The sequence below is a fragment of the Arachis ipaensis genome, chromosome B1 (assembly GCF_059453495.1).
Source record: "Arachis ipaensis isolate K30076 ecotype BB chromosome B1, ASM5945349v1, whole genome shotgun sequence".
Lineage (NCBI taxonomy): Eukaryota > Viridiplantae > Streptophyta > Magnoliopsida > Fabales > Fabaceae > Arachis > Arachis ipaensis.
Window position 1 is genome coordinate 116,146,328 of NC_142436.1, and position 16,116 is coordinate 116,162,443.

General features: G+C 33.0%; 1 protein-coding gene across 1 annotated transcript; it reads left to right on the top strand.

Moving 5' to 3' along the window:
- Nucleotides 1-5,183: 5,183 nt before the first annotated feature.
- Nucleotides 5,184-7,299, top strand: LOC107632470 (uncharacterized). The gene is made up of 3 exons (XM_016336149.3): nucleotides 5,184-6,029; nucleotides 6,149-6,291; nucleotides 6,804-7,299. The coding sequence occupies exons 1-3, from the start codon at nucleotides 5,729-5,731 to the stop codon at nucleotides 6,936-6,938; spliced, it is 579 nt and encodes a 192-aa protein (XP_016191635.1). The 5' UTR covers nucleotides 5,184-5,728; the 3' UTR covers nucleotides 6,939-7,299.
- The last annotated feature ends 8,817 nt before the right edge of the window (nucleotides 7,300-16,116 follow it).

Sequence of the window (16,116 nt, forward strand, 5' to 3'; positions counted from 1 at the left end):
TTAAGCATGTTATACAATTAGGCAAATAATGCAAGTCGACAAAGTAAACAAGCATATAGAATATGCACATGATGAATGCCTGTTCTATTTGGCTGTGATATCACATTGTCGGTTCAATATAGATACGGGAACCCCCACGGCTATAGTATCAGGCACACTCTTGTGATCCGAAAGGATGCGAGTGGGATACTCTGCCACAGACCTCACATCTCAACGTAAGCAGGATATGCCGCCGCCACGACCTCGACAAGCGGGATTAACCAACCGTCCTTGCCAGGCACATAGCGTCTCCACAATCTCAGTATAAAATAGTGTACCAGTGGTTTTCAGAAATCATTTTCAATACTCAGTCCACTTCGAGTCCTAAACTCGTCTCAACATTATCAATCCAAAATTCACAAATTCACCATTTCAATCGTCATTACAGTGCTACACCATCTCACTCAACTAATCCATCCTCAGTACTCCAGAAACCTAAGTCTCTATTTTCTAAATTCATGTAGAGTTTCACTAAAATAAGTCACTAACTCATCTTTAATAATACTAGAACATAATTACCAGATAGTACTCTTAAACAGCATTTGAAGGAAGTTTAGAAGGTTAGAGAACCCTTAAAAACAAAGAAAAATCATTTTTCAGCAAAATAGGGTGTATGCGTACACATGCCCAATTATGCGTACGCACACCTCAGTTTTAGACCATCATGCGTACGCATATCATAAGTTCGCGTACTCATGAGTGCTGGACAGAAACCATCACCCGCGTATGGCATAGGAGGCAATGCACGCATATCTGCTTTTTGGCCCATCTCGCGTACGCATACATAGGGCCACGTATGTATGAGGGCCTGGAAGAGACGCACGCCCGCGTATGGGGTGCTTGCGTACACATGCCATCCCAGAATTGCAAAATTCTGTAAAGTTGCAGAAATCAGTTTTAAATACCAAACTTTAAACATTCATAACTTCTTCTACAAAAATTCATTTTCATCAAACTTTATACCAATTTAAAGATCTTTAAATGAACTTTAATTTAAGATAAATTTTAACCAATTTCAAAAATATAGGCTCAAGTTATGATCCGTCAAAGTTCACTAAAAATTAGTTTTTACCAAAAATTTGCTAGGTTCTCAAACTTCTAAAATTCACAATCAAACCAAGTCAAAGCCTATTCAAGTTCACCACAAAACACTACCAAATACTATACTTTACCTTTCCATCACAATCCAATCAATTCAACATCTAATTTAATCAAGTCATACACCACAAACTCAACAATTCCACAATTCCTACATCAAGTCTCCAATCTCACAATTTTAACACAATCCCACTACTCATAAGCATCACTTATCATACCTCAACATCAACAAACATCATAGTTTATTATCCTTCCACACAATCATCATTATTCAACATCATCATTCACCAACATCATCGCAATCATTAAAATCATCATACATCACAATTATCAAATATCAATTTCAAACCTATCATACAGTCCACTAGCCTAAGTGTCGAGAAATATTACATATTACATAGAGAAAACTGAAACCATACCTTGGCCGATTCCCAATATGTGCTATACACCAAATTTGTATCCAAATCAAGCCTCCAATCACCAACAATTAATCCAAAGCTCCAATAATTCACAATTCAAGCTAGACAAACATAATTTATCATAAATCAACACTTAGGGTCCATCAAATTCACAAATTCACAAGGTAAAGAGTTTTCTTACCTTCTCTGATAGTGTTTGGGGGCACAAACCACCAATAGCCTAACCTTAGATACCACCTAATCAACCAAAACACAAAAATTCACTCAAAACCAACACCTACATTTTCGATTTTCTTAGGGCTGAAGAAAGGAGAGAAATTTTTAAAATACCAACACAAGTTAGATGAAACTAACAGGCTCGGCAAGAGCTTCACGTAGCCGCCGATGGCACGTGAATCGGAGCTCTGTAACTCAAGTTATGGCCACCGAAAGTTGGTGGTGAATAGTAACACTCATTTCTCCTCTCTTCTCACTTGCAGCTGTGTGTGTGTTGTTTTGTGTAGTGAATGAGCTGAATGAGTTCATTTTAAGTGTATTTATATGTTCGGCTTGGGCCCAACTTGGGTCCGGTCCAACCCGTTAGCGTTTTTGACCCATTTTCGGGCCAAACCTTTAAAATTAACGTTCGGTTTTCAACTTAAATTATTTTCCTAAGTTTTTCTATTGTTTTTATCTATCCCGCACAGTACCGGACAGATTTAAGCAGGTACTGTTGGCTAACTTACCGGTACGAGTTTTTATGCAATTTTTCGCAGAAAATTATATTTTTCAACTCAGAAAAATCTAGTGAGTCCAAATATCATATTCAAATTTTCTAATTAACATTCTAAATTTTTGGATCCTATTTTTGGCAATTAATTTAATTAATTAAGTAGTTAATTAATCACAATTTTTATAAATTGTTAATTTTTTATTTTTTATTTAAATTTATTTTTCACACAATTAATGATCAATTCATAAATAATGAAAACTTATTATTTAAAATAAATATTACAATGTTCAAATAAATTAAAAGTCAAGTACATCAAATAAATACGATGAACCAATAAAATAAAACACTAATAACTATAGATCCAGGTAGTCCTTATCGTCGTTGTTGTCGTCGATCCCGTGACCCTGAGTCAGCGGCACAGAAGGCGGTGATGTCCGTGTGCTACCAGCAGGGTTGATGCCAGCAGCACGCATCTGGGCCTGGTATACCCCCGTCTAAGCCTCCACACGCTGAAGCCACTCCAGCGACTCCCTCCATTCCAGCCTGAGCTCATCCGTAGATGTCACGTGGGTGAGGATCTCCTGATAACTCTCCCGATAATCGTTCAGCTCCAGAGTTCAGCTCCTGAGCCTGCTGGTGAAAGCTGTGCTGGAGCTCCGTTCCGGGCCATTTTCCGTTCATCAGAACCTTAAAACGACGTCGTTTTGAGCAAAAAAAAAAAAAAAAAGAAAGTAGCGTAGAACCCCCCAATTTAAAAAAAAAAATCAATAAAAAAGAAAAAAGAAAGAAGCATAGCGTAGAACCCCACCCCCTCCTCCCAATTCCCAATCTGTTCCCTTCCCCATCCCATCCCCATCCCCATCCCCAACCCCTTTCCCTCCCCCAACCTTTCCCTTTCCTTTTTTCATTCCCAATCCGTCCCCTTTCCCTCCTCCAACCCTTTTCCTTCCCCTTCCTCTTCTCCTTTTTAATCTGATGCCCTCCCCCTCTTCCTCCCCAACCATATTCTCACACTCACAAGAGCTCTCCTCAACCTTTGCTGCCGTCGCCTCTCACCGGCCTCCGTTTCGCTGCTGTCGTTTCTCGCTAGCCTCCATCTCCGCTCGGTCTCCCTTTTCTCTCCTCTGGCACGGTTCTCTCTCCCAGCCATGGTGTTTTTTTTCTTTAATTTTTTTTAGTTATTCGATCATAGTTTTTTAATATTCTGGGTGATTGTTACTACTGATCCTGTTTTAATATAACAACAATGGTTAATTTTAGTTATTTTCTATTCTGTAATTATTCCTGTTTTTTTGTCGTTGCTATTTTTTGTGCTTGTTGGTGTTTAGATTGATTGATGCTTGCTATTTAAGTTGATTGATCTTTTCTGATTAATGGATTTTTTTGTGATATTTTGTGTTTTTGATTTTTATTTTTGTGATCTGTTGAAGAAGAAGAACAGAGTCGAAAAAGAAGAAGAAGAAGTGGGTTGTTGTTTTTTTTTTAATATAGAACGACGATGTTCTTCTAGGCTTCTTTTTTCTTCTTTTTTTTTTGTTTGTTTTTTGTTTAAAACGACGTCGTTTTAAGGTTTCGATAAACGAAAAATATTTCAGGGACTACTATGAGTCTCGGAGTACAAGTTCAAGGACGAATTTGAGTAATTATTAACTTCAGAAATTACTTTAAGGTTCGAGTGTAAGTTCAGGGACTACTTTGAGACTTAACTCAAAGAAAAATTGAATAAATACGTACTTTTTTGAGTGGATAAGTTCCATATGTTTTGTCGTTGTATAATATTTTGTTATAAGTGTGTGCCACTTCATATTTTTACTATTTATTTTGATTTAGTATATGATCTAAAATTCTAAAGTGAATTGCCAATCCCCTTTATTTTTCCTTGAAGAGCAATTTTCTTGGTAAGGTTCCTTTATTTAGGAGTCGTTACGCTGAAAACATCTTTTTATAAAGTTATTTTTTAATAATTAAAATTTAACACATATAATCGATTAAATTGTGTTATTTTTGTCAAAATTAAACTAGACAAATTGATTTAATCGAAAAATAGTGAATCAAATCTTGAACTAGTCTAAATTAATATTATTTTTTATAGAAAATGACTACAAATTTGACTACACATATAATCTTGAACCGTGTTATACCTATAACTCAATTGTTATAACTCAATGACTATAAATTAATATTATTTTTTTATAGAAAATTGAGTTAGTTTTTAGTTTGTGTGGTTCTGGTTGCTCCACTTCTATTGTGTTGAGCTGTTTGCTTTAAAAAAAATGACTAAAATACTTCTATTATATATATTAATTTTGAGAATCCTAAATTTTAGTCTTTTATTTTTCTATGGTAGGGTTAGAATTTAGAATTTTTAAAATTAGTATATATATATATATATATATATATATATATATATATATATATATATATATAATAATAATAATAATAAGAGTATTTTAATCATTTTTTATAAACAAAGTACTGTAATCATTTTTCATAAAAAAATAATATTAATTTAGACCAGTTCAAGATTTGATTCACCATTTTTTCGGTTAAATCAATTTGTCTAGCCTAATTTTGACAAAAATAACATGATTTAATCGATTATATATGTTAAATTTTAATTACTGAACAACATCTTTAAAAAAAGACATTTTAGGCGTCTTTATTTGAGTGACTCTCCTTTTATTTTAGTCATGTTTCCTCAACCCTCCAATTCGTAGCTTCCACGTGTCCCCATGTTGGATAACACTCACCCATTACCCTAAACCCAATAAAATCATACTAAATTAGTTCTTAAAGTGTTCGGGACCGGACCAGATCTTCGAACCGACCAGACCATGTACACCCCTATCCCCTTTATTTTTTCTTGAAGAACAATTTTCTTGGTAAGGTCCCCCCCCCCCCTTCCTTTATTTTAGTCGTTTTCTCAACCCTCCAATCCGTAGCTTCCACGTGTCCCCATGTTGGATAACACTCACCCATTACCCTACTAGTCACCCTTGTCTTTCATCTTTACCTGTCTTGGTCTAAACTGGCGCACCCCATGTTGGGTTCCATTTACCATTACCATATCTTTTTTGCACACAAAAATGTTCCTTTCTATGCTCCTCCCTTTTTCAATTCCACAAAATTATTTACTTTGGTACCATAAAGTTATTTTTACGTTAACAAATAATAATAATAAACCACTGCCTATCTACTTATATATATATAATATGCCCCTTCCCTTCCATTTGTCCACATAGTCCATTCCGTATAGGATCATATATTTTTACATGTAAGTGTGCGCACATCACCTGTTTGTGTTTTTGCCCCTTTGAAAAACAGAAAACTAGTGGTTGTATTCAGCGGCTATTATGCTATATATATTGTAGTAAGGTACTTCAACATTCCCTTCTCAGCTTCTTCCACGTTATTATCCTCTTACCCTGTTCTTGCTGTGTGTGAGAGAGAGATCAAGATCATGGGGAATTGCCAAGCCATTGATACAGCAACACTAGTGATACAGCAACCAAATGGGAAAGTAGAAAGGTTATATTGGCCTGTGAGTGCTAGTGAAGTGATGAAGGGTAACCCTGGTCACTATGTTGCTCTTCTTATCTCTTCCACCACATTGTGCACTTCCAAAGACAACAATAACAATAACCAAAATGCCCCAAACAACAACAACAACAACCACCCTGTTAGGTTAACACGGATCAAGCTTCTCAAGCCAACAGATACCCTTGTTCTTGGACAAGTTTATAGACTCATCTCAGCTCAAGGTTTCACCTTGACCCTTTTCTTTTTCTTTTCTTATGTTGGTCATATAAGGTTTTATGCTTTATTTTGTTCCAAAATTTAAGCCTTTTTATTTATGTCCTTCTTGGGTTTTTCTCTTCAGAGGTTATGAAGGGTCTGTGGGCAAAGAAACAAGCAAAGATGAAGAAAAACTTATTATCAGAATCAGATCAAGTGGTGAAGTTGAAACCTGGGTTTGACATGAACAAGGCAGCAAGGAGCCTTGTTGAGCAGGAGGACAAACAAGTAAATAACTCTCACTTAAAATTTTATTTATTTTACTTTTGTTCCAATAAGTTTTGTTTTCGGCCACAGGATTAAATCTTAATCTTACTATAAGAGTAGCTTGATTGATTCTATCTACTTATTATATATATGTATGAACAGGAAATTTAATTATTGAACTATTTTATATATATAAGATTATTGATTCTGCATATTGATTTAGATTTAGTTGTACTACTAGTAGTACTAATTAATAATTAGCATGCTTTGTTTGAGAACTCGCTGCCTTCATAAGTTTTCCTTTCCTTGACCCAATTGCCCTCCAGAAACATGCATCAGAAAACCTCACATGAACTAAAATACTAAATACTTATTTTAGGTTTTTCAATCTAATATAAACTAAAGGAACTATATATAGGATCCTGGATTAGGATTTAATTTCTTTACAAAATTAGTTATTGTTATCTGTAATATGTAATTTTGAAATAACCATTTAATTCTTATTTTTTAATATATTTATATAATATTTTCAGGAAAGTAATAAAGGTGAAAGACATGGGTCAAGGACAACAACATCAAGTAGTAATGGTGGTAGTGGCACAACAACAGCTAAGTCATCAAGAACATGGCAACCCTCTTTACAAAGCATCTCTGAGGCAACAACCTGATCTATCTGTTCTTTGAATCTTGCTCACATGCAGTGAGGGACAGACAGAGGAGCAATTTCAGGACTCAAACCAACCAAAGAGACAAATCTTGTTTAGTACCTCCATGATTGCTTAGATCTGTTCATAATTTAAATATATAGTACATTCAGGGAGAGGAGGGTCCAAGAATCAACTCAGAGATAGTGCGAAATTCTCTTGCTCTTGGTTCATGCACAATAATATTAATATTAATAATAATGATGATAATAATTGTGTATAGTAAAGGTTGACATATGGAACATCAATTAGTGTATTCAGATATATATATTAATCTTTGGTGAATTCAGGCTTAATCACCATTAATTCACCCTTCAATTTATTATTCTGATGTCACATTTTTTCTTTTTATGGCTCACAATTATTAAAGCATTGACATCATCAGAGATATCGAAAGTATATGTATGGTCATGAATTGATCAAACTGAAAATTGTATATTTATGAGAACACTGTGACACAAGAGACTTTTAATCATGTATACTAAAGATATTTGCAGCTTTTTAAGAAAAATATTATATAAGCCTTAATAACCGGAACAAGAAATGGTGGTTTTCTCAAGAACTGTGTGAGGTGGGTCTTAGTTATTTATTTCAAGAAGACAACAAGTTGCATAGCAGAATAGAGCAGAATGTAAGATCAATTTTCAAATGCAAATCATTTGGTTGTGTTTTTTCAGATCTACGATCCGTTAAATATATATTAAAAAACTAAAAACCTGAGACATTAAAAATTAAAGCACAAACTATGGCATTTGCATATCACATCATAATCATTTTACGCTACCAACAACTAATTATATTTGATTTTTTTGTGTATGATACGATATTGCAATAGTGATGATCTTTTTAACTAAAACAAAAAAGAAAATGTTGTTTTAATTTCCAAGTAATAAATACTAGGTTTATTATAATTTTATAACGATGGTATAAGCGGCCTTATTTATTTATTGTGGTCAAAGGATACTATTCTTTCCTAAGGCGCAGACAAAGTTATTCAAACCATTTTTGTCAAATAATAATAGTAAATAATATTTGAAACATATTATGTGAAAAATATTACATAATTCCTTTAGTTGAATCCTTGTTGTACTACAAGGTTATATATATATATATAAAGAAAATTCCACTAGTGTAAACAGTAATAATTAGCGTATCAACAAATAATTTAGAGAGGCCAAGGTATATTAACAAGTTGTCCTAGAATATTTGTGTATTTGTAGAGAATGAGTATGAAGAAGCAAGTGGGTAAGATAATAATAATAAAAAAAAAGGATTAATGAGAAGGATAGAATTGAAGATGGGACAGAAGGGGCATAGTAGTTACTTTAAACACAAAATGCAATCAATGGGTTTTTATCACTTTAATTTAGACATGCATGACACCCTACGGATACATTTTGTTGCATTAGAAGCAGAAGAATTTTCATCCATGGCCCATGCAATTATTCCTTCCCTCCCTCTCTCACTACTTTCTTTCTGTCTTTCTCCCCTTTCCTTTCTTCTATTTTCTGTTATTTTTTATTTCTCCACTGGCAGATAATTAATAATTTCATCATTCAGATTCAACTTGAAACACATACTTACAATAAAGTTTGGATATTGATAATAACAAATTAATAAAATTCAATCAGTTCGTTGGTACATAATCGAATTGAATATTATATATAATTATCTAACATAGGAATTTGAATCTTGAAAGTTTATATATAATTGAGAAAAACAACATTTTGTTAACAAAGACATATCTGTTTTAAATCTTAATAAAGCCTAGATTACAAAAAAGTAATAAAGTTACAAATATTTTAGATATTTAATTAGAGATTTTCAATTCAAGTTGAATAAATGGAAGAAAAACAAGGTTATGAAAAATCAAAAAGGAGAATTAAAAGCTTAAAATTTTAAAGATTCAATAAAAATATATCTGAAATTGAATCAGAAATTATAATAAAAAATATATTTATATGTAAAATATATGTTTTAAAATATAATTTTTTTCTATTTTATTATGTTAAATTGATTAACTACGAAAAAAATATATTAATTCAATTTATTTTATGGTTTTTGAATGATTTTTCAGTTTTAACTGATTTAATTTATTTATAATCAATTTTTTATCTTAAACTTGATTAACATGAAGACCAATTAATTATCAATTATATCGAATAATTTTATAGCAAACCAGTTATAATTCAAATGACATAGTTTTTTATCCTAATTTTAGAAAAAAAAAATCCATAAATAATAATGTCCTAATCTGTTTATGAAGAGGTTTTGGGAGTCCAAATCCAAGTTAAATTAATGAAAGGCAGGACACAATAAGAATTTGAAAAATGTGAAAGAATTGAAGGAATATAGGAAAAGACAATTGAAAGGAAGTGAGCACTCGTGCATGAAAGTTAGTTAGTTGGAGTGCACGAGGGACGAGGGGTCTCTACAGACACAGTACATAGAATTCTTTCCTTCACTCTTTTGCTTTTTCAGCCATCATATCTATCAATGTGCTTTCTTTTTTCTGTTTAAAAAAAACACGACATCCACCACTGTTCTCTTTCCCTTCATTTCTTTCTTTTTCTTTGTCCCTTCTCCTCTCTTTCAATATCATCATCATATCGATCATGCACCATACGCATAGGTATTCGTGCATTAACCCCCATGCTTTTAGAATTTTTTAATTTTGATATGGGGAAGGTGCTGGTGTTTCGCAGCGTTATGGGGTTTTGGGGTGTTTGACGGAGTTGTGACGGCGTTGATGAAGAAATCGGTGACACCGATGGGTGGGACGAAAATCGGTGGGACCGATTACTGCACTCTTAGCTAACGTCTTCCAGCATCTACAAATCGGTGGCACCGATTTAATACCCCTTAGCCTCTCCCTCTCCCTAGCACAAATCGGTGGCACCGATTTAATACCCCTTAGTCTCTCCCTCACACAAATCGGTGGCACCGATTCCTTCCTCCTCAAATCGGTGCCTCCGATTTCTTCCCCCAAAATTCCAAAAAAACAACGCCGTCATAACAGTGTAAATCACCTGTAATCATCATATCCCAGCATAACTCACACCCCCAAATCATATCTAAAAAAATCAGCCATGCTTTTACTAATTCTACTTTTTCCATCTTAATTACTACTTATCTAACTATTTTCTAAACGATTAACTCTTTTTATTAACATTTATAGAATAACCTCCAACATTAAAAATTCAAATCAAGAACTATCAAAGTTAGTAAAAATAGTAGTCATTTGATTTGTTTAAACAATCCCCCAAATAATTAACAAAGAGTGCAGCCAATTAAAAATTTTTTTTAGAGAAAACGTAAACTTAAATTATTATGAGAAATGTATCTAAAACTTAATGAAAAAAGTTCAAAATCTTAAAAAATTAATCTAAAACCAAATAATACACAAACATCCAAAATCGTTTTAAGAATTTATTTTAAAAATTTCTAATAAAAAAAACATCTAAAACATAAAAAAGAAAAAAAAAACGTCAAAGATCTAACAAAAATAAAATATCCAATTTTTTTTTTCAAATTCTAAAACCTAACAAAATAAAACATCCAATAAAATATTAAAAAAGGAACATCCAAAAACTAAGAAAAAAACATCTAAAACTATTAAAAAATAATCTAAAATCCAAAAAGAAGAAACATCCAAAACATAAGAAAAAAATATCCAAAACTTAGAACACTACAAAAAAAATATTGAATATCGTCGGATTTACCAAAAAAATTCGCCGGTAATATGTTTACCGTCAGAATAAATCTGACGTTATAAACCTCGCCGATAATTGTTTACTGACAGATTTTTTTGTCCGCGGCTAATTACTGTCGAAAAATTTCTGTTGGTAATTTTTACCGTCGGATTTTTCTCCCGATCAATTTGATGGTAATATATTATTAATTAATAATTACCGAGAGATTTATTCGACGGCAAATCTGACGGTAAACTTAAATTTTAAATTTTTAAAAAAATTTGTTAATCCTAATCTATTAAAATATGGTCATCAACTAAGAGCATAGCTTCTAGTGAAACATAAGATGATAATAAGATAAATAACAACAATCCTAGATTCCTAGTTATCCCCATATGCGCAAAAAAACACAGATACTAATAGATACCAATAATTAGCAGCATATATTTTAACACATATGTCTTTAATCTCAATAAAGTAGAAATAAACTTCATTTTCATGAATGAGAAGTCAGTAGTTACCTAATGAACACCTTTATCATCAAGGTCCTTATCTTGAAGTCAGTATTCATGTAAAATTCAATCAGTTTGATCTCCCTTAGGTGTTTTACCCTTGAAATACTATAGTCTTTATCATGTCTACAACAAGCTTCTTGTCTCGACGGATCTATACAAAAAAATAACCACATAAAGGTAATTGAATCAGTCACAAAAGGTAATTGATTATACCAAATACTTTATACATAAAGGTTTCATGTATAAATGTATAATCAAATAAGAGTGTAATAATGGAATCTATACTAAAATTTCAAATATAGAAAAGATAGAACAGTTTCTCGAAAGTAGAAATCTAATTTATAACACAAGAAATTAAAACAAGAAAAATTACTAAAAATGCAAATGCATCAAACATAAATCAAACCAGTCCAAACAATTGAAATTTCAAACACAAGAATCACAATAACATACTTAATTGTATATGAACTAATACTAATCCTAATTAAAATATCCGAATTCTACTCTAAATTCAACTAACAGCAGCAAATCATCCTAAACAATTCATATACCTAGAAATTAACATAAGACTAATCCTAAATTAACGAAAAAAAGTAATCTAAGAACCTGAGTTGAAGAACAGAGTAGAAAGAAATTAGGGGAGAGGTGAAATTGTAATGGCAGCCACTGCTAAAGGCAGCGTCATCAGCTTCATTCTCGCAGGAAAAATTAAAGCAAGAAAAACAACTAAAATCAAGAACAGAAAAAATTAAGAATAAATCAAAACAAAATTAAAAAAAATAATGAATTCATAAATCACAAAATCAAAATAAAACAAGAATATAGGCATACACCATAAATTAGGGTTTAGAATTAGGGTTCAAAAAGGGGGTTAGAGATTTTTTATTTAAAATGAAGTAAAAACGAGGAAGAAATAGGAAGAGGGATAATGGCAACCTACCTAGAGAAGGGAGGAGAGAGACAGGTCGACGATTAAGGGAGCAACGACGGTGACAGCAGTGGCAGGGGACAAAAAGGCAGCGACAGAGCAACCAACGCGTCGCAAGGAGCATCTAACTGAGTTCACGCAGTCTTTGGACTCAATTGGTAGTGGTCAAAACTGGCGAAGGGGCTGTCAGAGGTGGTTTGAGAGAGAGAGAGAGAGAGAGAGAGAGAGAGAGAGAGAGAGAGAGAGAGAGAGAGAGAGAGAGAGTAGTTCGAAAATAAAGGCGAAGAGGGTTCAGGTTCGAATTTAAAGCAAGATTACTGTCGGATTTACCAACAGAAAAATCCGACAGTAACGCTTTGAAAATGACCTAAATGCAGCGTTGCACTAATCAGGAAAATGGTAATCTCAGTGCCAATTTTTCTTATTTTTCTTCCAATTATTACCAGCGAATTTACCGTCGGAAATTAAATCCGACGATAACCTTTTTATCCGATGAATTAATTGCCAAATCCGCCGCTAACGTCTGACGTTAAATCCAACGACATACAACATTTTTCTTGTAGTGAAAAAAATATCTAAAAATAACAAACATCCAAAATTATTGTAAAATTATTTTAAAAATTCTAAGATTATTTTAAAAATTTCAAATATCATTTTAAAAAATTCTAAAATAATTTCATTTAAAAAATTTCTAATAAAAAAAACATACAAAATTCCACAAAAAGAAACATAAAACAGCTAACGAAAACGAGATATCCAATTTTTTTTAAATTTCAAAATATAACACAGAGACATTTAAGAAAATATTGAAAAAAGAATATCCGAAGACTAAGGAAAAATCTAAAACTATTAAAAAAATCATCCAAATCCCATAAAAGAACAAACATTCAAAATATAAGAAAGAGAAACATTCGAAACTCAGGAGAAAGAAACCTCTAAAACTAGTAAAAAGAGAATCATTCAAAAAAAAAAAAAGAAGAATAAGGAGGAGGAGGACGAGAAGGAGAAGTGGAAGAAGAAAAGAAGATGATCATCTAGAAGGGGGTGGCAGCATGAGAGAACTTTACGTGGTAAGACCAGCAGCTCAATGAGAGGTGTTGCAAGGATACGCTTTCTATCGTGGCGATTACGGGCCGTGAAAGGGTTGGCGGCGCGGTGCGACGTGTTGCATGGAGCGTAACGCGCAATTAGGATTGGATGGGGAGAGGCTGATGCCACCGAAAGAAGACATATATAGGGGGAGGACACAAAGGCCCATACTTCGGGGAGAGTTCATGGGCCATGAAAATGCCAGCGACGCAATGCGACGTATTCCATGGAGCGTTGAATGCGATCAAGATTGGATGGGGAGGGGTCGGCGCCGCCGAGAGAAGAGGGGGGACATGGAGGCAGGCGCCGCGGGGAGAGTAAACAAAGAAAAGGGTTGCGCTTATGGTTGAGTTTGTTAGAAACAATAGACTAAACTGGAAAAAGGATTTGTATATTATTGAGTTGTCTATTCAAGTTGTCTAGAATTATACAATATAAAAGGGTATTTATAGGTAGTAAGAGAATCATAATAATAAAGACGTAATCTCCTACAATAAATATTCAGATATACTAAATAATACTAATTGATCCTAATTGATCCTAATTATATTCTAACACCCCCCTCAAACTCAAGTGACAACTTGAGTTTGAAACTTATTTAAAACAACGAAATAAAGAGAAAAACGGCATAAACTGATAAAACGGGTGCAGACGGAACTGCCGGAAAGAAATGCAGACGGAACTGCCACAAGGAAACGTAGACGAAACGCAGACAGAACTGCCACAAGAAAACGCAGACAAAACTGCTACGAGAGAACGCAGATGGAACTGCCATGAGAGAACGTAGACGGAACTGTCGAAAGAGAGCGAAAACTATATGATTTCTTCATGAGAATAGGTAAGCAGCGGATGACAATGGTGTTTGATCATTTGACTCGAAAAAAAACACAAGACAGAGAGAACAGGCTAATCGGTGAGGTGAAAAAGTTTCAAAGGAGTGACAAAGGAAAGAAAAAATGGCATAGAAAAAAAGTGTAAAATCTACGGTGATTTCACCACAAGAAAAACGGCCTATCATCTTCAAGGAGGATACCATGGCTCTGATATCATGTTAGAAGCAAGAGACTAAATTGAAAAAAGGATTTGTATATTATTGAGTTGTCTATTCAAGTTGTCTAAAATAATACAATATAAAAGGGTAATTATAAGTACTAAGGGAATTGTAATAATAAAGACGTAATCTCTTACAATAAATATTCAGATATACTAAATAATACTAATTGATCCTAATTGATCTTAATTATATTCTAACAGAGTTTGAATGGGATGTGTTCCTGAATCTAATCCTAATTTCTAAAAATTTTAGTTGGTTGCACATGTGTAATTAAACCGCTATACTTTTTCTTGTTTAAATGTCAAGTTATCATAAAAAATAGTGTATATGCAGTAGGTTTTATGACCAGCTTCTTATTCACTAAAATATGAATTGAGAAAAGGATAAATAGATCCCTAATCTTTTGTCTCACGGATATTTTCGTTCCTGATCATTGAAAAATATTTTTAAGTTCTTAATCTTCACAAAACTTGGACGGATCCGTCCCTAAAGGATGCATTTGGATGGATCAGTCCCTGACAGAGGCATATGGACGGAGGGACTGATTCGTCCAAGTTTTGTGAAGGTCAGGGACTTAAAAGTAATTTTCAATGGTCAGGGACGAAAATGTCCACGGAACAAAAGGTCAGGGACCTATTTGTCCTTTTCTCATATGAATTTTGATATAGTAATGGACTAGTTATTAATTTTCGGTCCCTGAATAATATGTAATGAGAAAGTATGAGGAGTTAATGGAATATTTATACAATGTGTACAATGGAGGTTTAGGGAGTATTAGAGATATAATCATTAGTGTTACCTTTTTCTATCAGCTAAAACTTTTGGGATGAGTGGTATTATGACATGGTATTAGAACGTTAGATTCGAAAGGTCAAGAGTTCGATCTTTGGTGAACCCCAAAATCAGTTTAAGCTTTTGGGCAGATGTTTATTATCGCTAGTACTCGGATGATTATTCTAGATAGTATGAGGGATGTTCATTTTGTAACTCAATAGCCCATTCTCTCCCTAGCGAGATCCGTATGTAATTTATTTTGAGTTAAAATTTTAAAATATAGGTGTATAAACTTATAAAATATAAAACAATTAGTATATTAGATCAAAGTATCTAAACCTTAAGAATTGCAAATTGTTTTACTCCATCAGATTTAATTGTATTATCTATTTTGCCGCCATAGCACATTTTTTTTTACAATAGTACTATAATACCAAATTAAAGATGCACATACACATGCGATATTCTTTTTAAAAATCAAAATCTATTCAAAAAGTTTAGATTTAGATCGAGAAAAAGCTCGTCTTAATCTATTTCAGACCAAAGCTTTTGAATAATGTAATAAAATGAGTAAATACATAGTAGTATATATTAAATATTTATCTCTCATGAATTGAAGATCGGTAAAGTGAACCAACTATGGAAAATTGGTTATCAACTTATGATGTATTCTTTTCATTAAAATTTTAACACATAATTAATTTTGTTAATAGAAAAAGTAGAAATTTTGAGACAGATAAAGATAATTAATAGAGTAGTATGAGAAAAGAAATAAATGGAAAAAAGCATGTATCAATATTTTGGTCCCTTTATATCATTTCTTAGGATAACAGCCAGCAACAGCTAATAATAACCAAAAGAATATCATGACAGCCTTCAAAGCTGACTAAAGGGTCATACATAGAGTATATATTTGTATTTGTATACATGTACCACTAATAAAGTATTCAAATTGTATCATCATCCCATTAATGTTTAATGATTCATCATATGAAAGCCTCCTTGATTGTCCGTGGCAAAATAAAAAGAGAGTATGTAATCTTGTTTCCTGTATGTTAGACACGTCTGCATGCATTGGTCCTCTAACTCT

Bases quoted from the DNA above. Each gene is read 5' to 3' on its own strand.
- LOC107632470 (XM_016336149.3), top strand. From the start codon at position 5,729: ATGGGGAATTGCCAAGCCATTGATACAGCAACACTAGTGATACAGCAA. The intron at 6,030-6,148 runs GTTTCACCTTGA...TTTTCTCTTCAG, and splicing joins TAGACTCATCTCAGCTCAAG to AGGTTATGAAGGGTCTGTGG. The intron at 6,292-6,803 runs GTAAATAACTCT...TAATATTTTCAG, and splicing joins TTGAGCAGGAGGACAAACAA to GAAAGTAATAAAGGTGAAAG.